We start from the raw sequence: 24,774 nt of genomic DNA, 5'->3' as shown, positions 1-24,774 counted from the left end.
GCACTTTCCAAATGTCCAGGTGATTCTGGACCCATTCAACAAGCATTGAACACCGTGTGTGCCAAGCCCTGGTGGAGTTGCGGGGCTGTAATCGGAAGAGGAAGCACAAGTCCCCATTCTGCTAGAGTTCACCTTCTAACCTGACTGGTGCTTTGAGGTCATGGTTCCCTGAATTGAAGGTTTTTATGTGCAGCCATGCCAGAGAAGTTCTAGATTCATAGTTGTTCCTGGGAAGATTTTCAGGCTTTCTTGTTTTGTGTTCTTGCTCTTTCTTATTGTTTCTCCAACTAGAATGCCTTCTCCACGCTCTAAGTGTCTGAATCTAACCACTGGAAGCCCTTTCTAACTATTCAAGCTCCAGGGGAACTTTCTGTCCTCTGAGCTCCCACGATGTTAAGTTTGTTTGGAATGGGTCCTTAGTCTTCCCTGTTTTGTTTGTTATATTTTCAGCTATATGTATTTTGAATCCTAGGGAAGATATAATCTCCTACAGGACAGGAGCCATACTCACACAGCCTGGATTCCGTCACTGCACTTAGTGGATTCACTCCATACATACTGAATTATAGCTCGTTTTAGTTGGAAGGAACCATAGAGAGCATCCTTTTTAGAGGTGAAGTAAGTGAGGGCCTAAGATCACATGATCAGTGTCCTTATTTTTGCACCATGCCCTGTGAGTAATAGTGTGGGAGTTCATGGACAACCCTTTGACACCCAAGAAAAAACACATCTTGCATCGTTTCTCCCAGAAATTTGATTAAAAGTTGTGTTGTTTTTTTTAACATCATTTAATCTATCTGGTCAATCAATCTGGTCAGTTTTTGTTTGTCAAAATAAAAGTTACAGTTGCTGTTTTTCCAGTTGTGGTTAAGAGCTCATTTACCTATGGGCACCTGAAGCCATGAGGGATGTGGACCTCAATCATTCATTCATTCAATTATATATGTGTAATATATATATATATATATATATATATATATATATATATATATACATACAGGTAAATAAATACTATAAATAAGGTAGTGTACAAAGGTCTACATTACAAGGTTTAAGTGATAGAAAAATAAGTCTAGACTTTCCACGGATTCCCAGTCCATTAATTCCTTAGTGACCTTGGGACTTTAAATCCTTCCCCCGTCTTCATTTCTTTATTTAAGAAAAACCTCAACTGATGCAATATTTGATGTTCTGTGGATATCTACAGACCTAAAGCCTTGTTAGAGCCTGGAAATTGTTTCTAGGAAACCTTGTGAATGAAGGCGTAGCTAAGTAGTAGCACCTTTTCCTCATAGTTTAAAAGGCTTTATTTACATCTAATAGTATTATTATTCATGTGTGCATTATGCATACGTGAGCTGATGGGTACTTTCGCACCATGTTTTATTTTGTTCCTGTTCTTCCCCCAGTTGGCACATGTTGCCTGGGAGCACTGCTCCACCTCAAGTCTTTGGTCGTGCTCCTTAGGTAGCAAGATGAAGGCCAAGTTTTTCAGCACAACATGCAAGGTCTGTTACCACCGTCTGCCACCTTCGTCACAGATTTCCCTTAGCCTGGCAAGCAGCACACTCCCTTCTCTTCCTTCTTCTCTAGGTCTTGCAGCATCAGGCGGGGGCTTCCTTGTCCCTTCACACGGAAAGCCTAGAAGTGCCACGGCGTCAGGCATTCTTTTCCCTCTTTGATTAGGTCTTTATTTCATTGAGGTTCTGAGTCTTCCATCATTTCAAAGAAAGGATACCCTCTTCATTTTGGAGCTGTGTTCTAGACAGCTTCACAACTGGGAAAATTCATAAATAATGTACAAAAATTAAGACTTCTGAATGGAATGAAAAGAAAGCTTTAAGGTAGCCCTAGGGGAGAATCAACATGTCTAGCCAGAATAATTGGCTAGTTTGGGAGTAATTGCCTACAAAGTGAGTAACAAGTCACAGTTGTTAGGCCTGCAAGAACCAACGCTGTCCTTGCCTGCAGTCAGAGGTGGGTTGGGAAGGCCAAGCTGTTCAGTCTTCGTAGCAAAAAACATGCGGTGTCTGTTCCAGCTAAGCAGGCTGTATGCCTATGAGGAAGGGAAGATATAACAGGGGACAGCCTGCCTCTAGTGCAACAAACAATTTTCCTTTTTTAAAGTTCTCCTATAGGGATTTCTTAAAAACAAAACCTGAAGGTGGAGAAAGTTGGCCCAAGAACAGCCACTAGGGCAGAGAGGAAAAAACAGCTATATTTTCAGTACACAAGCAATGCCATTTGTATTAATGGATTGAATACAGAAGTATTATGGAAGTTCCTAATTTGGCTAGTATCTGTATTTCTTATACAGTAACATTATTAATACCTGTCCTATTAATTACACTAAGCCTGTGTAAATTGGAACCCCTGTGTTATTAGCAAGTTGGAAATAATCATATAAACAGCCTCTGTTGGCCTAATTATGTATCTGTACACTAAACATTTTGTCAAACTGTAAATATTTTAATATTCATTCAAGCAAAAAGGCATTGCCAAATTCGATACTGAAACTACCCTGTTGTTTTGAAACAGAATATATAATAACCTAACATTTGAAGGTATTACCTGGAAAAAAAAAGAAGCTTGGTAATGAACTTTCCATGATCATTTTCTTTGCTGTACTGCCCAGAAACACTAAGAACAAGACTGATCTGCTTTATCTATGTAATGGCTGCATTTTCTTTTTCCACTTTGCCAACAAATCCAAAGGTGGGTTCTACATAGAGTTTATTTCTGATGGGTCTTGAAGAATGAGGAGAATTTTGTAAGGGAGAGAGGAAAATAATATCCAACCTGTAATAATGGACAACGGGAACAATGCAAACGAGAAGAATGAAAACCTGAAGTGCGCTCAGGAAGCTGTACGCCATTTGGGTGGAATGGGCTGCCTAGAATCACAGCAGGTAGCCCTGCTTTGCCTACCTGTGCTGAAAGCAAGGAGTCAGCACACCTGTATTGTTCTAGTCCATTAATAACAGGGTAGAGACTGTTCAAAAGGAAGGAGAGAGAACATTATTTCTTCATGGGGTGAAGTGGGGCTCATTCTCCCGTGTGAGTTAATTGCCATAGGGTGGAGTGTTAAGTTCAGATAGATAGTGGAGAGACATGGGAAGGCATTCAGTACTTGGTATATTTTAAATAAAATATGTTAATCTATTAAAAAGGAGCTGGTGGAAAAGTGAAAAGTTGAAGAAGAGAATCTTCTAAGTGGAAGAGCTTAGTATTCCTTAGTCAAAACAGTATGATTTATAAATAGGGGAAAACGACATTTATTTCCTGGGTGGTTGATAAGCTTAACTGGGCAGGTATAAAGCACCTCCCTGAGTATTAGATGATGTTCTTTGGGTGGTTAAGACCTGAATGTTCCCAAGATCTCCTAATCTAAACATCATTTATGGCCAGGGTTCAAATTCTTTGCAGTGAAACCTTAAGGTCTCATCTAAATCCGGGGATATAGCTAGGAACTTGTTCCTGTGACTCCAATATTCTATGACAGGCCCCACAGTGGATGCTGGAAATGAGAGGAGAGGGGCTGCCACCTAATCTCAAAGTCACAAGACCAGGATCGCTGCCATTTCAGATCCCCTAGGACTGGAACTCCTGCAACCTCTTGTTTTAGAACAGGGTAGGGTGGGGCAGCAAAGCTTCACAAAGGAGCCAGGTTCATTTTACTAGTCACTTCAGTCATTTCTTTTCATTAAAGCAGCATATTTGAGAGTAAAGCTATGTTATAGCCAGTGGATTGTACTGGAAGAGTCGAGGGACCAGGCTGTGGATCACTGCCATGATGACGAGAGGGAGTGAGTGTCACAGCCTGTCGGATGACTGGCAGGAAATGCTTGTCTGCCAGAACACATTATTTCAACTTTGGCTTTCACTGTACAAATTCCCTGAATGACAATAACAAGGAGGGGGCGTGGTGTGGCGGGAAGCATGGGGCATGAAAGAAAAGAGATGGGAGAAACTAAATCTGCAGGGGAAACGCAGTTACCAGAGTTTAAGTGAAACAGCTCTCAGATGCAAGCAGGGAGGCAGAGGGAGGGATAAAGGCTGGGCTTAAGCAACCTGCTACTGGGATTTAGACAAAGGAGGGTTGAGAGAGGCAGAGAACAAGGCGGGATCAGTTGCTAATATCAGCATGGGGACAGAGCCAGCAGCTGGACTCTCCGCATGAAACAGAATAAATTCACAGCGTCTCCTTCAGGGTAGGAATGGCTGGAGCATGTACCAAAATAAGAATTCAGAGAAAAAAGTAAGTTTGGGAAAGGACTCACGGATTTTCACGGTCTTTGAAATCTCGCTCCTCTTCGAGGCATGTCTTCATCGATGCGTTACCTCTTTATAGTTTCTGTCTCTTGTGTAATCATTTTTATCGTGTTCTGTGTGTTCAGTTTTGGGGGTGAGCAAAGCTTCCAGAGGCTGAATAATTCAGACGCTTTGATGCTGACTCAAGTTTGCACATCCTTTATCAAAGGCAAAACACCTTTCCTGTGGAGAAACAAACTAATGATATATGAGAAGTCTTCTTGCAAAGAATACCTGACCCAAAGCCACTATATCATGTCCCCCTTATCTAAAGAAGAAGTTGAATTTCCTTTGGCATATATAATGGTCATCCATCACAATTTCGATACATTTGCAAGGCTCTTCAGGGCAATTTACATGCCCCAGAATGTCTACTGCGTGCATGTGGATGAAAAAGCAACAGTTGAATTTAAAGAGGCAGTGGAGCAATTACTGAGCTGCTTCCCAAATGCATTTCTGGCTTCCAAGATGGAGCCAGTTGTCTACGGTGGGATTTCCAGGCTCCAGGCCGACCTGAACTGCATCAAAGATCTTGTGGCCTCGGAGATCCCATGGAAGTACGTCATCAACACCTGTGGGCAAGATTTCCCCCTGAAAACCAACAAGGAAATAGTTCATTACCTGAAAGGATTTAAAGGGAAAAACATTACCCCAGGGGTGCTGCCTCCAGCTCATGCAATAGGTCGGACCAAATACGTCCATCGTGAGCACCTGGGCAAAGAGCTGTCCTACGTGATCAAAACCACAGCTCTGAAGCCGCCTCCTCCCCACAATCTCACCATTTACTTTGGCTCTGCCTATGTGGCTCTATCAAGAGAGTTTGCCAAGTTTGTTCTCCAGGACCCACGGGCTGTTGATTTGCTCCAGTGGTCCAAAGACACCTTCAGTCCTGATGAACATTTCTGGGTGACGCTCAACAGGATCCCAGGTATGTGAGATCCCTTATTTCACAGGATGACCATGTGCCATACTTGAAAGGGCTTTTTGAGAGCCTGCTCCTTTTTATGTGAAGTAGAAGATGAAAACTGAAATATGTAGTTTTCACCCTAATCCTTTCTAAACGCAGAATGATGTTTTCTATGTGATACTGTGATTTCCAGCACAGCCATACAGTACCTTTCAGTGGTATTGCTTTGTAGTTCATCATGTTCTTTTCATTTATCATCATATTAAATCTTACCCACAATAGATATTATTGTCTCAATTCCCACTGGAGTTCCTTCTTTCCCCTAAATTTGTCAAACTTGCTCCTACCCCAGGGCCTTTGCATTGTCCATTCTCCTGCCTACCTTCAGAGGCTCCTTCTTATCAGCCAGATGTCGTCTCAGCTGACCACCCCACCTAGTTTTCCTTTCAAAGAGGTTACATTCACTTGGAATTATCAAATTAACTTATTTGCATGGGTTTGTTCTTGGCCATCTCTGCATTAGCACAATGAAGTTGGGTCATTTTCTGTGTTGTTAACTGATGTACCTTCAATGCTCAGAACACATAGTAAATGCTCAATAAATATATGTTAGGTGCGTGAATGAACGGATGAATGAATGAATGGCAAAGCATAGGGCTTTACTATGGCACCACAGCAGTCTCCCTGACTCAGTGAGCTAAGAAATATTTGGACTCATGCATATACCATATCATAGGTGTAGAATTTTATATATATGTGTATATATGTGTATATATATATGTATATATATACATATATACTCACAGGTATTTTTTTACTTCAGATAAATAATGAGATTCTAGGAGATACTCCGTTCTTTTTCATCAAAACGTTTCTACCTTTACTAATGGAGCAGCTCTATTATTTTAAAACTATATAAAACACGATAGGATTTCTTCTGAAGGAAATACAGGCTTTGGACTCAATGAAAAATACAAAATGGATCTCTGATGAACTGGACGGCATTATTATAGCAAGAGAAAAGCAATCATTGTTCTGGTTGTTGGGGGACTGCCAAGTTGGAAACACTGGTAGGTGCTCTCAGGCTGCAGGGCAGGGCCTGCTGGGCGATAAACACACCAGCTTTCTCTGGAAAATATTGTGTTTGGGCTCTGAATCCCAGGGTTACTGGCCTGAGGAACAGGACTGGCTCCTGTCCTGTGCACTCTCTCTTTCCTGACTTTCCTCTCCCCACGACCACCATTTTTTTACTTTTTGTCTATTATTTCCATCACTGGCTTCTCATTGGTGAGTCTTAGGTACTTAGAGGCTGATTTTCATAGTTAAATATTTATTTCCTCCCTCTTTTCACTATTCCCTTAAGATTTGTAAATGTTTGGGTCTAGCCATGTGGTTCCTTAAATATTGTATTGAGACAAAGATATTTTCATAATTTATCAAAAGCTTGGATTGTTGGTTTAAAAAAAAAAGAAAAACCTGGGTTTTGGTTAGTGTTAAGTGTCTGTGGTTACTTTGAAAAAAGGACTGTCAGTCTCATCAATGTCAAATCAGTGTAAGAAAATCAAGGAAAAAACAAACCTTCAGCCGCCCTCTTTTTTTCCTTACCCTCCTTCTCCTTTCCAGACTTAGTCAAATAGACAAGGTGGGAGACTGAGAATGGTACTTAGATCAGTGCAGGAGAGAAAACCATTTTTGTTATAGGTTTGCAGTATGGCACACTGGCTTCTGCCCTGTCATAGCAACAGTATGACCCCATGTAAATCACGTAATCTCTTGAAACCTCAAATCTTCTAGCCACAAAATGAGGGCACAGGTAGGAAGACCCTTTTAATTCCTACACATGCTTTTCTTTGCAGAAGACATAATGCCCAGAAGCACATAAATACCCAGCACATGACTACCTGGAATTTATAGAATGGTGGAAATGCTGGTGAGTCTGGACTCCGAGATGCCAATTAGTTCTGGCGAATGCATTCCATTTCCCTTGTAAGAAACTGGAGGTGAGCGCTCTGCCAAGAGAGCATCTCTCCTGGGAGGCAGGTGAGCACGGCCTGGCCATGTCAGTGGGCTGTCAGGTCTGATTCCGGAAGGCAAGCTTTTCAGGATAACGTGACATTTCCTGGGGCTTTGCCTCTTAACTTTCTTAGACTTTGGAGGCCGTCCTGGTTCAGGGAGACAGCAGCATCAGGATATCCTGCTTATAGGTGGGGCTTTCCGGTATTACAAGTGAGTTAAAGAAAATAAATCATCAAACACGCTAGCCCCAGTGTTGACTCTCTCATCTTCAAAGCAATGTAAAATCAAGGGAGTCCAGTGGTTCTACACTTGAGCATTCTCTGTGACTTAAGATTTGGTGTGTGAATCTGCTTCTTTATTACCAGACACACTTTAACTAGATCAGCTCTTCTATTTTCAACACCATGTTTTAAGGGGAAAGGTTCTTCAGTAAATATAGCATAAACATTTTTTTTTTTTTTTTTTGCAAATAGGCAAGGCTAGTGTGTGCCATACCTTCCTTCCTCAAACCTTCCTTCTCTCTTTCTCCTAAATATCCTAAAGTGTTTTTGTTAGAAAGACCCTGCGTCGGCATATCAGGTTCCCCCAACATCCACAAGAGTAATATGACCAAAGCAATGATTAGAACCCTATGATGAGATACCAGAGAACAAAGTGAAAATAGCTTAAAATTGGTGGGACTCCATAGAAAGTATATTTATAGAGCTAGCACTAAATCACATGTCTTCACAATTTTTTTTTAAATGTCTTTCTATTAAGGAAATGACTTCTCTCTTGGTTTTCTACCCTTAGGCTTTTTCCATACTGCATTCAAAAAAGAAATGGAGGGGCCAGAAGGAGTCCCTTGGGGGCCCCAGTCTCATATCCTTTTTCAGGGGAGGCCAGACAGAGTGGCTGTCATTCCATCCTCTGTGGCTTTTTTGTACAGACAGATTGTCTACACCTCCCCCTCTGGCCATATTCTCAAAGGACACTGTCTAGGAGCACACATTTCTTTGCCTCATACTACAGAGCACGAGGCTCTGCTAGCAGTGCCTCACCCCGAATTCTGGTGCCCGCTTATATTTTTTAGCTTCTCAGATCTTTGTAATCATTGCTACTGTGGCACCTTAAGAAAAGCCCATTGTCTCTAGCTTTTTTGATTATTCCTCTAGCATTTTCTTTTGCCTACCTGCCCTAGGGAGGAGTGCCAGAGGCCATTTAGATTTTTGCTTTAAATCTTGTCAAATTGTTTAGCATCTGCAGAAGCTGCTGGTGGTCTAGTTTTTGTGCAGTCCGTTCCTATGGCTAAACTGTCCTGTTGTCCCACTTCAGGTCAGGGCCATCTCTAATGAAAAGGCCAAGCTGCTACATGCTTTGGCTTCAGCTGCTTTTTTCCCCCTCTCACTGCACAAGTTTGTTCTTTTGAATTTTCACTCACGCAGTACTCTGACCTTTCTCATGCCATGATATTTTTCTTCCATAAGAATGTTTTCATTTGCTTCTCTTCCTTTTTCCATTTTCGTATATATTTTTTCAGAGCTCCTTTGTCAAACAAATTATCTCAACCTCAGAAGTGACCACAAGATCACATTTCCTCCTTTTTGAATTCTAAAAATAGCATGTTTCCTACTTTATTTTATTTTGCTTTTTTAACTTGGAGTTTTATTTATATATGCACATTCTTTGGGAGTGTGTTACGACTCTGTAAGTTGCAAGTGACAGAAATGCAACTCAAAGTTGCTTAAACAGACTAGAACTTAGTCACGGAATTAAGATTTTCAAGGAGGGCCTCCAAATGAAGCTGAATCAAGGGTTGGAACAATATATTCAGGACTCTTTTTTGCCAGGTTGTCTCTCTGTAGGGAGATTGACAATCCCTGTTTGCCCAGGTCTGAGGGTAGATCCTGGGAATGGGCCTCTTAGTGCTAAAACCAGGAACATCCCAGGCAAGCTGGGACTTGGTCACTCTATCTCTCTGCCTCTGTGTTGGCCTCATTGAGGCAGGTGCTCCCCATATGGTGTCAGAGAAGGTCAGAAGTAGCTCCAGGTGTTTGGTTCTGACAGCTGGCACTCCTGGGGGGTAAGAAAGTCTTTTGCCTAATAGTTCCAGCAACAGCTCGGGGGAGTCCTCAGATTGGTTCTGCTTGGCTCACAGCCCTATCCCTAAACAAATCAGGGGGATGAAGAATGTTGACTAGCCTTTTTCGGGCTGCTTTCCCACACTAGAGCTAGGGGTTAGGGGACGGCTGCGGTGGAGTGATGCTGGGTAGATGAAAGCAAAGGCTCACTGCAAGATGGTTCCTTGTCCTGCAGGCAGAGTGGCTTTGACCATCTCCACATGATATCAGAGAGGCAAGATTTAATGTGATATATAGCTTTAAGCACTTGAGTTATTTTAACTTGGAGAATACTAATTGAATTATCTTTGTGGAAAGTGGCATGATCTCAACAAGCCTACCGCTTTTCCCTCATAAAAACATTTTTAATAATGTTCCTTTATTATTTTTGGATAGTATTTAGTTTGCAAAAGGATTTCTTATACATTAGCTCCTTTAATCCTTATAAGAACCCTGTAAGAGGAGGACTATTGTTCTAATTTTGCAGATGAGAAAATTTAAGATTAAAATATGTGACTTGTCCAAAGACAAATATTACATGTCCCCAGCAAGAAGTAAGAATAAAAAGAAATATCTAGGGGAAGAAGAGTTAAGACTTATACATTTAGGTTAAATTGACCTAGTTTTACAAGTTCTTCATTTAATTATTGCAACACAAGTGTTCAGAAGATGAAACTTAGCTAATTCTAAGACTTATTAAGTTTATGGAACGATTCTATAATTGGACCCACCCAAGAATGTTCTCTCTTGTTCCTTATGCCGTCTTGATATTTAGCCCATTTCCCCCAAACTTTTGGCTTTTTCATGTGAGCAGAAGGTACAGGAAAGATGAGGGAACTAATGTTTACTGAACATTTGCCTGTGGGTCTGCATTATCTCAGTTTAATCTTCACAAATATTTTATCCGGTTGGTACATAATTCCACATTTTACAAATATGAAGCACAGTAGAGAGTGTGGGCAATGGACACCTCAAATCCTACACACTCAAAACTCAGCTCATGTGTCCCTGAATTCAACACCATCCTCTGTTAGCTCAGACCTCTAGGCTGGCTTCTCTCACTTCCTATTTCTCACCATCCAATCCCTGTTGATTTGCCCTTCCCTGGAGCTTGGCTTCCAGAGTCAGAGAGAACAAGATTGCAACCCAAACTCTTCCAACAACAGCCACGTGACCTAACCTTTGTAAAGCTCAGCTTTAGAGTAGTGGTGTGGCATAGATGTTGAAAGCATGGATCCTGGAGCCAGATTGCCTGAATTTGAATCCCTCCTCTGCCATTTACAAGCTGTGTGACCTTGGACAAGTTACCTAAATTTGGGGGCCTCAGTTTTCCATCCACAAAATGAAGAAAATAATATTTATATCACATACGTGAGGTTGAAATGAGTTGGACCCATGCCTGACACATATTTTAAGTGTTAGTTTTTACTATTGTCATTATTGTTGTCATTATTTAATAAATATGTATGAATCACTAGACACGGCTGTAGGTACTGGGTTATAGTAGTGAATATGACAAATAAGGCCCCAACTGTCATGGAGCATATATTCTAGAAGTGGGAGACAGATAATGAAAAGTAGACAGATAAGATAATTAAAAATTATGGTAAGTAGCTATGAAGAAAATGTAGGCAGAAAAAAAGAAAACGCAGGCTGATACAGGAAGGGACCTACTTTAAATGGCGGTGGGTCGAGAGACGCTTCTTGGTGAAAGTAGCACACAAACTGCACTTCCTGTGTGAGAACCAGCCAGCCATCCACCTGGGAAAGAGTTCCAGGCAGAGGAACGAGGGCGTGCAAAGGCCCTGAGGTGAGCCAGAGCCCCTGTGTTCAGGAGCCAGAAAAGCAGCCCTGTGGCTGTGGCTGAGTGAGTGAGGGTGAGGGCTGGACCTGGCATGAGGTAGGCAAGACCCTTGTGTGAAGGCCATGGGGTGACATGATCTGGCAGCCCCTTGTTTAGAGGGTTATTGGCAGACGCTGCAAGACAATGTGTGCAAGTGTTTGGCACAGTGCCAGGTACAGAGTAAATCGTCAATAAACTGGATCAGGCTCTGGGCCTCCCCTCCATTTCTGGTGCCGCCATCCATCTCTCTTCATCTCTCTCCTATAATGGTCTGATTTCTTTCTGACTACTTTCCGGGCTCCATTCTCAGCCTGCTTAAACCCACTCTCCACAGTGACAGGATGACCTGTGTAAAAATGCACCTTGATTTCGTGATCACATCTCTCTCCTTCTTGGAAACCTTTATGGATCCCTATCACCCCCAACGCAGCATCTGAGCCCCTTCACCAGGCTCAGGGAGCTCCCCATGATCTGGCTCCTTGGCCTTCCCAGCACCTTCTCTCACTATGTACCCCACCCCCTACTGCACTCCAGCTCTACTGCGTGGCTTGTGGGTTCCAAATGTGCCACTTCCACCCTCCCTGCCTCGAGGCATGGCAGTCCTCTGCCAGGATGCTCTGGAGTGCTCTTCCTCTCTCATCTGGTGAATATGTGCTTTTCTTTTAAGATTCAGCTTAGAGTCACATTCTTCAAAAAGTCTTTCCTAAATCTTGCTCCTGTGGACTCGCTCCACTTGCATCTCACTGTCCTATTCTTAGTCTTGCGATGCTGTGCTTGTGTTCCTCGTGGCTTCCAGGCTGAGCTTCAAGGGGAGCACCTGGACCTGCTAATTTTTGTGTTCCTTAGACCCAGCACAACCCCGGGCACATGAGCAGGGCTCAATACAACAGAGTCTCAGCTTATTTTCATTTAACTTGCACAAACTCAACTGTATACATACATACCCACACACGCACACTGTATGTAAGTTCGAATGGTGTCGGCCATCCCACCCTGCCCTCTGCTCCATCCAACAAGTCTGGAGTCTGGAGTAAGCGTGAAGTGGATCCTGCCATTTCCCATGCTGGGTCTTGGCTCCCACAGATCATGAATGTAAAGATACAGTGTGCATCTCATAACATAGCTGCTTAGTATGAGCCAACTATTTCATCTGGTGCTCATTAGAGGAAATCACCATCTGGACTAAGATTAAAGGGAAAATTGGCCGTGTTGGAAATTTGGAAACTGTGTCATTTTAACATGGCACATTCCCAAGAGTTTTCTCCAGAGGAATTTTGACTGTATGTTGTTTTCTTTTATACACTGACCTTGCAACCTGACCTCTAAATATGTGTTGAATTTTGAAAATGGCTAGTAATTGGCCAAGTCAGTGCACAAATTCAGATCATTTTACTTCTGATTCAGTGTTCTGTCCCTTATCCATAATGCAATGCATAGAATCTCTCTTTTTTAAAAATAGTTTTTCCTTAGAGAGCAGAGAGGTTCAACGTGCTACAAAGACATAATTATCAAAGACTGAAGCCTTTGAGCAACACTTTGTCGTAGAACTTTGACTTTGTCTTAGGAGTTTCAGCTACAACTTCCAGCATTATGAAAAGGCTGTCATGTTGCCAAATCTGCTAAAGGCCATTGCTTTTATTATATAATCCCTCTTTGAGAAACTTGTTTTTAAATAGATAATTCTGTTCTTTTCATATTCTTGGTTACCAACTATTGAATTGAAAGACTTGAGTAAAAGTTGATTTTAGAGCCACTCTTCTCAGTGAAAATCAGAATTAAGGAAATTAAGTTTTCAGTGAACACCGTCCCCCCCATTTCCACCCTCGCCCCCGCCCTTGAGTCTTTCCTCAGTTTGTTTTATGGCTCTTACTGTTCTTTCTCCCTTGGTGATCTCACTTACGTCCACAGCTCAGCCCTGTTTTTGTCCTGATGAATAACAACGCTCCATCTTGCTCTCAGGCCCTCTCCCACATTCCTCCCTGTCTTTCGGATATCGTCTCCTGAGGCTCCCCTTGCACTTGCTGACGTACTCCCCCTGCCACCTCCCTACTCCTCACCAGCACATTTATCCAGGATCTCCGCGACTGGCACTGCCATCCTCTCAGCCAGCTTCTCCTCGTGCAGCCCTCATATCTAATCAGCACATTCTGCACATTCTGTCTGAGATAGATTTCTAGCGCATATCACCCTCCCTGTTCCCATCACCACTGCTCTAATTCCAGCCATCGTGCTTCTCAAGTGGATTGTTGGACCCTTCCAAGTGGTCTTTCTGGCCCAGCTCTCTCTGTTCAAACCGTTCTAACACTCTTGACATATTTTTCTTTTTAAGGCATAGCTCTAAGAATAACTTCTCAATTCCAAAAGCTTCAGTGAGTTTCAACAGTTTAGTGAATTATTTAGCGATATCCACATAGCATGTCGGATATCAACATATCCCTGTCGTATATCACTGATAATACCTCACTATCAATCCCCACTGCTGCTTTCCCTGAAAGCAACATTCCAGAAAAAAAAGCATGCCTGTGTTCCTACTTTTGGTACTTTTCTGCATGTCATTCTCTTTACTTCGGCCAATCCCCTCCATCTCTCTGATTTAAATGACAACTTCAATAGACCTCATTCAAGGGTGGTCATTTATGGAGCTTTTCCTGACCCTTTGTTTTTCCTGAACTGTATACCCTTGTAAACCTTTGTTGTAACTCCTTTATGTCATTCTATAATCTTCTCTGCATTATAATTATGATGGTAAATATCACATTACCCTGACTGGACTATAATCTCTTCGGGGTCTTTTGTATTTTTAGCAGCATAGTGAGCATCCAGTGGGATAAGAATAAATCTTTACTGAATTGAGTCAGATGGAAATAAATTTTAACGTGCTCCTCAGCACTGGGCAGCAGTCAGCTGCAAATCACCACCTCCTCCTCCACCACCACCTCCATCACCACACACACATACACACACACACACACACACACACACACACACACACACAGAGCCCCAATTCCCCTGCCAAGTCCTGAGGGGTCTGCTTCAGCCAGCATCTTCTAACCATGCTCAGTTTTCCCAGGATATTTCCCGAAGACCTTTCTGCTTCAGGTCAACAGCAATGGGATTATCCTCTTTCCCCCAGTTTTTCCAAAGCATCTGGCTCATCTTGGGGTTCTCAATTTTGGGGGCAGCACCAGCTCAAACCAGACTGTGCTTCAGGCTGAGGCCCACCATCCGTGAGCTTACCAAACTGGTGTCTGACTGCACCAGTGAAGGAAAAGAACAGCCCAACAGCAGAGACGCCCGCTTAAAAAACAATCTGGGTTTTTATAAGGCTGCTTCTTTGATGGAATTCATCTATCATTTGGTGAAGCAGATGACCCTGCTAAGATTTTTGGTGATTTTTTTTTCCCCCTGAGACTCAGAGTGGACAACTTGTAAACTTCGAAAGCTAAATCCAAAGCAGCAGGTAATAATACTGATTAATTCCCTAACTAACAATTTCTTAAGGGGATTTCTCAATACCAGAGCCACTTACAGGCCTCTCTTTCTCTCATCTTCTGACCCACGCGGTATGTGGCTTTCTTTTTTGAGATGCTTTTGAACAAAACCGAGAGTGGCAGAAGGTTGTCCCCAAATAGATTTACGCTGTATCTACTTTAGTGCCATATTTTCAGAGAATGGGTGGATGATACCCATTCCCCATAATCTTCCTCTTTAGCCAGATTTAAAACATCAGAACTTAACCATGAAGACATCCGAGGGTAAAACTGTCATCCTCACTAAGCAAGCTGGAGATACTCAGGTGTCCTCACCAGTCCTCTCTCCTACTTATCTCCTCTTTAATCACCCCTTCCTTAGCTCCAAGCCCTGAACAATTCCTCTTTCATTGAAATTCTGTAATGTTCTCCTCAGTTAAGCCAGGACTCCTTCTTTGAGCTTCTTGTGGTTCCACAGAGTGAAGGCCTCCTGCCTAGGACTCCAAATGCCCTCCTGCATCCCATGGAAAAACTGCCCACCCCGGACCCCAAGGTCCTGGCTAGGTGCTGGGTGGTGTCCTGCAGAGGCTGCAAACCTCCCCACCTGGTTCCTGCTCTCTCAGGACTGCGGTCTGTCAGCTAACTGCCTGCCACTTCACCTCCATCCCTTCTGATTTATCTCTGGTCAATTACCCTGCCACATTTTGGACTTTCCCATGCACTTACTCCATCTCAACATCACTCCTCAGTGCAGTTTTCCTGTAATAACAGCCTGCTCTTTATCCTGTGCGGAAGATGTAGTAATAACAGCACTTAGTGCTGAAAGGAGCCTAAGGGAGCGTCTAGTTCCGATCCTAACGTTCCATAAATTCGGAAACTGAGAGTCAGAGAGATCAAACGGCTGGTTGATTATGCTGTTCCCATAAAATCAGTTAACATTTTCTAGCTTCCTTTATTATAGATGTTAAAATAAGTACTTCCATTCATGAGCCCCCATATTTTTCTATTAATCCCCCCTCTGCAGAAATAAGATCTCTCCAGTCACATGTGGTGTGGAGGGAGGGGATTTTAGACACACTTAACATTGTAATAATACAGTTATTCTCCTTTTAGCTTCTCCCATTATTACATAGGTTGTTGCCAAGGCATTCTTACATATACTGGTGAACATCTGTGTAGTTAGAATGGTTTAAGTGCACTCTTTTAGGCTCACGAAGAGCTACACCACAAATGTTAGCTATTTTGTCCCCATGTCTCGGTGGTTTGGGGAAGGGTCATGTAGAGTTTTCATGCACTACAGTTTGCAGACTTTTGATGATCAGCAGGTCACCACAGGTTTAAACATTTATTTTCCTTCCACACTGATCATTTATTGAATCCCCTCTAGACAGTATATCTTTCAGCAATGAGTGGGTAGGACCGATGGTGTCTAAGGTGACCAATTCTTCCTGGTTTGCCCAGGACCCTCCAGTATTAACACTGAAAATCCCACGTCCTGGGGAACCCTTCACTCCTGGGCAAACCGGGACAGTTGGTCACCCTAAGTTCCACTGCCACACATTCCTGCTCAGCTTCCCAACGTCCAGCGCATCTCAGGATCAGAATTAGTGCCCTAGACATTTATGTCTCACAGAACAGCACAGATCAATGAACTGGAAAACATTATAATCAAAACCACTCAATTACGTAGGTTATAACTCATTGAAGACACGTTGAAGGATAGTGATCAAAACTACACAATCAGCCCTGAGGGCCCTACCCACAGCAGACCAGGACTGAGCCTGGTCTGTTTCCATTGTTTTTGCAGAGAAAGGATAGAGTTTAAAGATGTCATCTAAAAGGAAGGATTGGTAAATATAAAATCTGAATTGAAAGCCACTTTAAGCAGTGGGAAAATCAAATGCAAAGATTTTCTTCAAAGTACAAACACAGGACACATTTTGGCAGCAAATTTGTTCTAGCTTTAATTTCTAAGAAAGCGGAAGAAACATCTGCTTTTTGGGATTTATCCAAGTACTTTCTGCCCTAACAAACTGTCTAAACTCAAGTAAATGACAGATTCTATGGGAAAGAAGCTAGTTTGACAGTGGATTGAATAAACTGAAAATGAGTCAAGACTTTAACAGAGCTATTAAAATTAGAAGTTGAAGGAAACCATTCTATTTTAAGACTTTTTTTTTTTTTTAAAGATTTTATTGGGGAAGGGGAACAGGACTTTATTGGGGAACAGTGTGTACTTCCAGAACTTTTTTCCAAGTCAAGTTGTTGTCTTTTCAATCTTAGTTGTGGAGGGTGCAGCTCAGCTCCAGGTCCAGTTGCCGTTACTAGTGCAGGGGGCACAGCCCACCACCCATTGCGGGAGTCAAACCGGCAACCTTGTGGTTGAGAGGATGCGCTCCAAGCAACTGAGCCATCCGGGAGCTCAGCGGCAGCTCAGCTCAAGGTGCCGTGTTCAATCTTAGTTGCAGGGGGCAGAGCCCACCATCCTCATGTGGGACTCGAGGAATTGAACTGGCAACCTTGTGGTTGAGAGCCAACTGGCCCATGTGGGAATCGAACCGGCAGCCTTCGGAGTTAGGAGCATGGAGCTCTCATGGCCTGAGCCACTGGGCCGGCCTATTAAGATGGTTTTGTTTTCATTTATTTGAAAATGTTCAGAAGATAAAGAGTATCTTCAAGATATTCATCTCTGCCAACAGCTGAATTATAAAATACTGTCTCTTAGTAGAAATACGGCGCAATCCACTTGCAACTTCAACTCAACATTCAAAAATATGGGGGTGGAGGAGTTTGGAGGTATTGGGTATGAGAAGGATACCAGAAGAATATCCAGATTTGGATAGACCTTGGACATGCAAATAAATTTGCAATCATTTTTCTCAGAAGAGACATTTGGAAACAGAAAAGTTGTATAGAAAGACTAAGAATCACTTCTTCTTTTCCTGGAAATCTAACAGAATACAGCCAAAGGTAAAATTTTTGTGGTGGTTGGTTTGTCTGTTTTTGTTTGAGCAATTAGAGTTAAATCTGGGCAATCAACTACAAGAGGGAAAGAAACATGCTACCCCAAGGAGGCTGCTAGGGAAGCAGGAAAAAGCAATGTAACCCTGGAAGAATGGGGTGACATGGGTGGCAGCATGTAGAATAGGAGGGTGAGAAGACACAGAAGACTTCTTCACCCGGTTTACTTTCCACCACTCGGGAGACTAGAAACTATTCCTTTTTAAACATTGGGAAACTAAGACACAGTGATCCCAAGAAACGTTCTCAGGGTCACATACTGTGTTTCCCCAAAAATAAGACCTAGCCGGACCGTCAGCTCTAATGCGTCTTTTGGAGCAAAAATTAATATAAGACCCGGCATTATATTATATTATACTATATTATATTATATTGGACCTGGTCTTATATTATTTTAAAATAAGACCAGGTCTTACATTAATTTTTGCTCCAAAAGACGCATTAGAGCTGTTAGTCCAGCTAGGTCTTTTCAGGGAAACATGGTAGTAACAGCAGAGCCAGATCTTAAAACCTACTCCAAAGCCTTGAACATCACCACCATACTGTGAATTGTCTGTACCATTAGCTTTCCGTAGGGTGCCCCAGCAGCCTGGCTCTCTGAAGAGGAGATAACCAAGTTGGATGCAATTAGAAACAGGCTCAAGAGGCTGCAGTTGTGAATGAAGGGCAACTTCCCGCTCTGTGGAGGGGAGAGGCAGCAGAGGCTGATGCTGCAATGAGAAGGACGGCCTGAAGGCCTCTTGTCTGGGCTTGGGGATCTTTTCAGGACAGAATGACCCCTCAAGCACAGCTGTTCCTTTTTTAAAAATTTATTTTAATTTTATTAAATTTATTGGGGTGACATTGGTTAATAAAATTATATAGGTTTCAAGTGTACAGTTCTATATCAGCTTTATATTGCGTTGTGTGTTCCCCACCCGAAGTCAACTCTCTTTCTGTCACCATATATTTGACCCCTTTATGCTTTCTACCTCTCCCTCTACCTCCCTTCTCTCTGATAACCACCATCCTGTTGTCTGTGTCTAGTATGAGTTTTTGCTTGCTTATTTGTCTTGTTTGTTCATTTATTGCTTTCAGTTTTATATCCCACATATCAGTGAAATCATACAGTTCTTGACTTTTTCCGTCTGACTTATTTCACTTAGCATGATAATCTCAAGGTCCATCCATATTATCGCAAATGGCAGTATTTCATCTTTTCTTATGGCTGAGTAGTATTCCATGGTATATATGTACCACATCTTCTTTATCTAGTCATCCATATCGAAGGACACTGGTTGTTTCCATGTCTTGGCCACTCTGAATAATGAAGCATAGCTGTTCCTCTCTAAACCTACTTAGGAAGGTGGACGCAGTGTTTGGGTCCTAGATAAGCTGAGATTGGCAACGCAGAGAGACGCCTTAAGATTTGTTGAGTACTTTCTATGTGCAAGGCATTGTCCTAAGCTCCTTTTTGTGTACTAACCAATCTAAATCTTAAGAACTCTATGAAGTCGTTGTTCTTAATAGCTCCATTTTATAGAAGAAAAGACACCCAGGCATATTGTTCAGGGTTCTGCACTATAACCCAGATGGTTATAGAAGGATGATCACCATTACTGTTTTCCCTCATTTCACATTTCTTCGTTGGGAAAGATACAGAAATTACAGGTGATTGCAAAGACTCTGATATTGCAAAATTTAGGCCTGGAGGAACATGGTTATAATCTAGAACAGAGATCAGCAAACTATATACAGTCCATGGGCTAACGCTAGTCTTTTTTTGTACTGCTCATAAGTTAAGAATGATTTTACATTTTTAAATGGCTGGAAAAAAGTCAAAAGCAGACTATTTCATGACACGACAATGATATGACATTGAGACATTGATGCCCATAAACAGTTTTAACAGGGCATATTGTTATGTCTACTTTCATGCGACAGTAGCAGACTTGAGTGGTTGCCTCAGAAACCAAATGGCACAGAAGTCTAAAATATTTACTATCTGGCTCTTGACAGAGGTGCTATTCACTCCTGATGTGAATCATGTGGTACACATATTTGCCTAATATTTTTTAGGAAAAATTTTTGTCATAATTGTGAATTTTCTGGATAACTGAAAGCCTACCCTTTTGTACACGAAATGGTTAACTTAAAAAACTATTTTGAATAAACATTTCAGGAATGCCTTTTTAAATAGAATATGCAGAATATATGGAGAAGATACTTATTCATACGTTCATATTTCTATTTCACTAAACGTTAGGACTCTGCTTGTTTTCCAAGAAGGTCTGATTGACCCAGTGTTTGCCTTGCTCGTCTTCAAGCACTTTCATAGATGTTAACTTATTTGATAATTACAGATGCTAGAGGTATTGATCGACAGTAATAAAATATTAGGCTGTACGAATGACGGTTATCCTTTCATTGAGTGATCATGCACTGATCTGCTTTTGGAGTTTTTCTTGAGCTTATTTCATTCTCAGCCCATCACCTATTGCTGACAATATGGCGCCTGAATCTCCTAGTTCTACCTCCCTCTTCTGATCTGTGACTTCTTACCTTCTTAGGTCTGAGACGGTTTAAGATTGTGTGTGTCTAAACTAAGAGTTAATAGGCTAAGCCTCAAAAGAAGTGTAAGCCTTTGATGCTTACACCAAAGGTACAGTCTTCAGGATGCAAGTAGGTGCGTGTGCTCCTGTCTTAAATTTTTTTAATTACTTGATAACATTTTAGGAGTTTGGGGTTTTTTTTAAAATAAAATTCAGATTTCTCACTTCTCTTAAAATATCTGAAAAGCTGGCAGCACTGGCCCTATGGTACAGCATGGCGTTGAGAAGGAGCTGCTTGCTTTAGGGGGACACAGGTTCTTCACCAGGGTCCCCACTCTCCCTCCATGCCCATGACACCTTGGCCAAGTGTTAGCTTGTGAACTAACCAGCCCTGTTTTTCATTCCCTCTAACTAGCTTCACTTACTTTTTCACTTACCTGCCTGTACACATTTTAGTGTGTGAATCCAGCCTACAACATGTGATCACTGTTTTGGTTGCTGGGAGATCTTTTCTTATTTACTTTCTGTGTCTCGCTTGTGGCCAGATTGCTAGACTGAAGCAACCAAAGCCTTAAATGGGGAGCAGAATGGTGTAAAGTTGATGGGCATGAGAGACCCATCAAAAGCATTGCCTTGATTCAGTAGCTAATAATTATGCAAAAAGAAGCAACCTGAGATAGAGGAGAACTATAAGGACTTGGGAACAAGTCAGGCCAGGTTCCAACCGTGCCTCTGAGAGAACCAGCATTCATTTTTGTGTGTGATGGCCCAGCTGGTGTGGATGTAAGGTTAATGAAAACTGATTGTGAGGGAAAAAAGATCCCACCGAGGTCTTGGAAAGCCCCCAGATAGCAGAGCCTTTTATTTTAATGTTGAGCTGAGCTGATTATGTGTTGCTAGCTGCTCTCCTTGTGCTGTCTCCTTGTTTGGACAATAAACGTAATCCTGGGGCAGAGAGGCAGAGAGTGATACAAAATTTCCACTTGAGGACAGTTTTCAATATGTTAAGCAACTGAAGTGAACAGAGCAGAAATAATGTCCTGGTTGGAAGATAATAGCTAAGCCTGCCCAATTATTTGCTGGAAGGCAGTGCCTGTTCAGTTACCACAGATACCAGGCAAACAAACCTCCTGCTGGGCCAACTGCTAAAAAGCCATCATATTCTAATCTCAGGCTGTTCATCTAAACCTTTGTAAATAAGGCAGAACAAACTATAGAAGTATTGGGGTTTTTTTGATACTGCTGTTTTGAACTGTAAATCATGATACACTCTACCCCTCCCATCTGCAATCTGCTTTGACTAAATCTCATGATTAAAGATTTGTTGATTTTGCTTTGCAGTGGCATTCCACCGGAGCTCCCTCTTGTAGGATCAAGGCTCAAGGGAAACGTGCCCCCCCCCCCCCCCCCCAGACTGAACCTGCACTGAAAGCCCTTTGCCTCACATCAGCCTTTCCCTCTCCTGCTCTCCACAAATCCTGCCAAGGATGTATTTTGCAGAAAAGGGTGTGGCTCTAGTAATACTGAAGGGAAGGCATCAAAATGGACTATTCAGTTCTTCTCTTTATATAACCACATTCCTACTATTTCCCCCCCTGGGAAATAACCCAGGAGGGAATAACCCAGTTCAACCCATTTGAAAGCCTTAAGAAAGTACATGTTTTTCTTTTCCATTACTAAGAACACAAATCAAAATATCTGTTCATTAACAGGGTCAGAGATGTTGGATGTTTTTCAAAAGAGAAATGACAATGATACAAATTGCTAATGCTTATTTAATGTTCTTAACCATATGAAATAGCAAGTCAATTAGACTGGCTCCAGAATCTGGACTATGGGAACTGTAGAATTAAGGCTCTGGCTTCCATCCAGCTGAATGACTTTGAAAAAAAGTATCTTTATTGGCCTTAATTTCCCCATCTGTAAATAAAGTGTTGTATTAGGTGATCTATAAGATCCCTGCCAATTCTTTGGGTCTATCTCCAAATCAATATGTCACATTCATGCTACTGTTGCCATTCATCCATCCAGGGAACTATAGGAAGTTAAGGGGTGGTTTGCCTTAGGAAGGGGCAAGGAGATTGCTGCATTATACACCAGATGTTTTCCTAACAGGGGCAGCTGCTCCAATTGCCACACCATGTCCAGACAGGTAGGATAGCGCAGTGACTGTAGCAATGAGATGGGAGCAGGCCATTTTTAACACACCCACTGTGGCTGCCACTGTTTATCTTTTAGTTGGACTGGTGACTTTCCCCCAGAAGCATCCTTACCACCTGCATCAGTCTGCACTGTGCTCCACATTTGCTGAGCGCTGGAGGGCACCTGGCACACCTGAGCTATGAGAACCCCTCTGTAATGTGACCAGACCTGCTGGGCTTCTCTTCCTGGCTCCCCAGAATTTCACTGACTGATACTTCCAGGAATTTTACTGCAGCCAGAAGTTTTTGTTCTTTCTTCAGAGTAAGGAAGTGGGAGAGGACATTGGGAGGGAAGTAGAATCCTTTGGGTTCTATGAAATGACCTCAAATCTAAAGATTTCATGTTTATATAGAGACCCAGTGGCTAGTCACTTCACATATTGTAGATAATACTGTGTCAACAGCTCAAGTTATCTGAAGCTCTGTGTGAAATGAGAACCAACTTTTGCTCTCTGGGAACAATGACTATCACCTTTCTCTCTGGCGGGCAAACTAAGGTGTGTTTATTTCATTTATGTCATCCACACCAACCCTTTAATGTTACAAGTCACTCCTAGGTTCTTTCTGCCCTCATCCCAGGCCCCTAAGATTGTAACTTTTATTTCCCTCTTCCCATAGCTTGCACGCACACGTATATGCTATGTAACACCATCAGACACTGTCTGATTTAATCCAGGGAACACTTACCTCAACACCAGACTTTCTGTGGCTGATAATCTTGTACTTAAGACATGTTGCAAGTGCGCTTTATCCTTATCTGTGTATGTGCTCAGAGGTAGAGATAACAATGACATGAACAGAGGTGGCCGAGAAACAGGAAGAGTGTATACTGGAGGAGCATTAGTCTCAAGTGCTGTGGTTTCCAAAGGCTGCTTGCAAGTTGCGGGGCTGACGTGAGAAAGTACAACCACTTATTCTAAAAGGCGGGGGAAAGCCTGAGGAGAGAAGGGAGATCAGATCGGAATTGATTAGATGGAAGGGGGTTGGGGTTAAGGAAGAGAAACTCAACCCCAGAGAAAAGGACTCGTCATCCCATTTCCAGAACGTAATTTGCTAAGATCCACCACTTGCGTTTCATATGCAAATAAGCCGGGCTTCCCGAAGGGCTGGGCTGGGCTGGGCTGGGCTGGGCTGCGCTGCGCTGGGCTGGGCTGGGCTGGGCTTGCACGCCCGCGCCGCGCTCTGCGCCCTGCCAGGATCCAGCGCTGGGGCCTGAGACCGGTGCGTGTTAGAGAAGCATGTCCTCTCCCGCCGCCGCCAAAGAGGATGGACACAGCATTGAAGCAGAAAATAAATGAGGATTAAAGGACTCGGGAAAAGGAAGCCCGCTTGAGAAGCTGTCGAAATTGAAGACTGCCCGAAGAAGTCCATTCAACCTCTCCACACTCGTGGCTTCAGGAACAGATCATTTCTGAGTCCCTGGAGAGAAGTTCCTTCCCCCGAAGAAGTGAAAATAATGAACTTTTGGAAGTATTGCCTTTTTGCTTTCACTGTGCTCAGTGTGGTTATTTTTGTGATGCATTACAATACCCAATTAAGCCTGCCAAAAAAGAAGCTGAATAGCTCCAGTGAAAGGTATCCTGGAATACATGCCTGTAAGGACGCGTTAGAAGATAAGTCACCTTTTTTGTGGGACAAGACATTGACATCACCTTTGGGAAGCGTCCCATGTGAGGAGTACCTGATCCAGAATCACTACATCACAAGCCCCCTGTCAGAAGAAGAAGTGGTGTTCCCATTGGCATATGTCATGGTCATCCATAAGGACTTTGATACTTTTGAAAGGCTCTTCAGAGCTATCTACATGCCCCAAAATGTCTACTGTGTTCATGTGGATGAGAAAGCCACAGCTGAGTTTAAGAAATCAGTGTGGCAGTTACTGAGTTGCTTCCAAAATGCTTTTATTGCTTCGAAGATAGAGGCTGTGGTCTACGCAGGGATTTCCAGGCTCCAGGCCGACCTGAACTGCCTTAAAGACCTGGTGGCCTCCGTGGTTCCGTGGAAGTACGCTGTCAACACCTGTGGGCAAGATTTCCCCCTGAAAACCAACAAGGAAATAGTTCAGTATCTGAAAGGATTTAAAGGGAAAAACATTACCCCTGGGGTGCTGCCTCCAGCTCACGCAATAGGTCGGACCAAATACGTCCATCGCGAGCACCTGGGCAAAGATGGCTCTTTTGTGCAAAATACTAATATTTTGAAAACCTCACCTCCACATCAGCTGACCATCTACTTTGGCACTGCCTATGTGGCCCTTACCAGAGAGTTTGTCAACTTTATCTTCTATGACAAAAGGGCCATTGATTTACTACAGTGGTCAAAAGACACCTACAGTCCTGATGAACATTTCTGGGTGACACTTAATAGGATTCCTG

At 42.6% G+C, this 24,774-nt stretch overlaps 2 protein-coding genes and 1 long non-coding RNA gene across 3 annotated transcripts in view; 2 read left to right on the top strand and 1 right to left on the bottom strand.

Annotated features, from left to right (window-relative positions):
- Positions 1 to 23,926, top strand: part of LOC109458561 (N-acetyllactosaminide beta-1,6-N-acetylglucosaminyl-transferase) — a 43,963-nt gene extending 20,037 nt beyond the window's left edge. Inside the window, exons 2-3 of the mRNA XM_074335239.1 lie at positions 4,481 to 5,239; positions 7,075 to 23,926. Coding sequence (XP_074191340.1) covers positions 4,481 to 5,239; positions 7,075 to 7,100 — 785 coding nt within the window. The 3' untranslated portion in view covers positions 7,101 to 23,926. The remainder of the gene's footprint in view (positions 1 to 4,480; positions 5,240 to 7,074) is intronic.
- On the bottom strand, positions 1,290 to 13,213 carry LOC141572151 (uncharacterized). Its single transcript, XR_012497327.1, has 3 exons — positions 13,077 to 13,213; positions 4,281 to 4,494; positions 1,290 to 1,777 (listed from the first exon to the last, which is right to left on the bottom strand). It is a non-coding gene; the product is annotated as an uncharacterized LOC141572151 (long non-coding RNA).
- The window catches only part of GCNT2 (glucosaminyl (N-acetyl) transferase 2 (I blood group)), a 35,357-nt gene continuing 34,438 nt past the window's right edge, over positions 23,856 to 24,774 (top strand). Inside the window, exon 1 of the mRNA XM_019752340.2 lies at positions 23,856 to 24,774. Within this exon, the coding sequence (XP_019607899.1) occupies positions 23,856 to 24,774 (919 nt within the window).

This window comes from Rhinolophus sinicus, linkage group LG06 (genome assembly GCF_036562045.2).
Source record: "Rhinolophus sinicus isolate RSC01 linkage group LG06, ASM3656204v1, whole genome shotgun sequence".
In the NCBI taxonomy this organism is placed as follows: domain Eukaryota; kingdom Metazoa; phylum Chordata; class Mammalia; order Chiroptera; family Rhinolophidae; genus Rhinolophus; species Rhinolophus sinicus.
The sequence above is the reverse complement of the archived record's forward strand: the minus strand, read 5'-3'. Positions and strand labels throughout refer to the sequence as shown.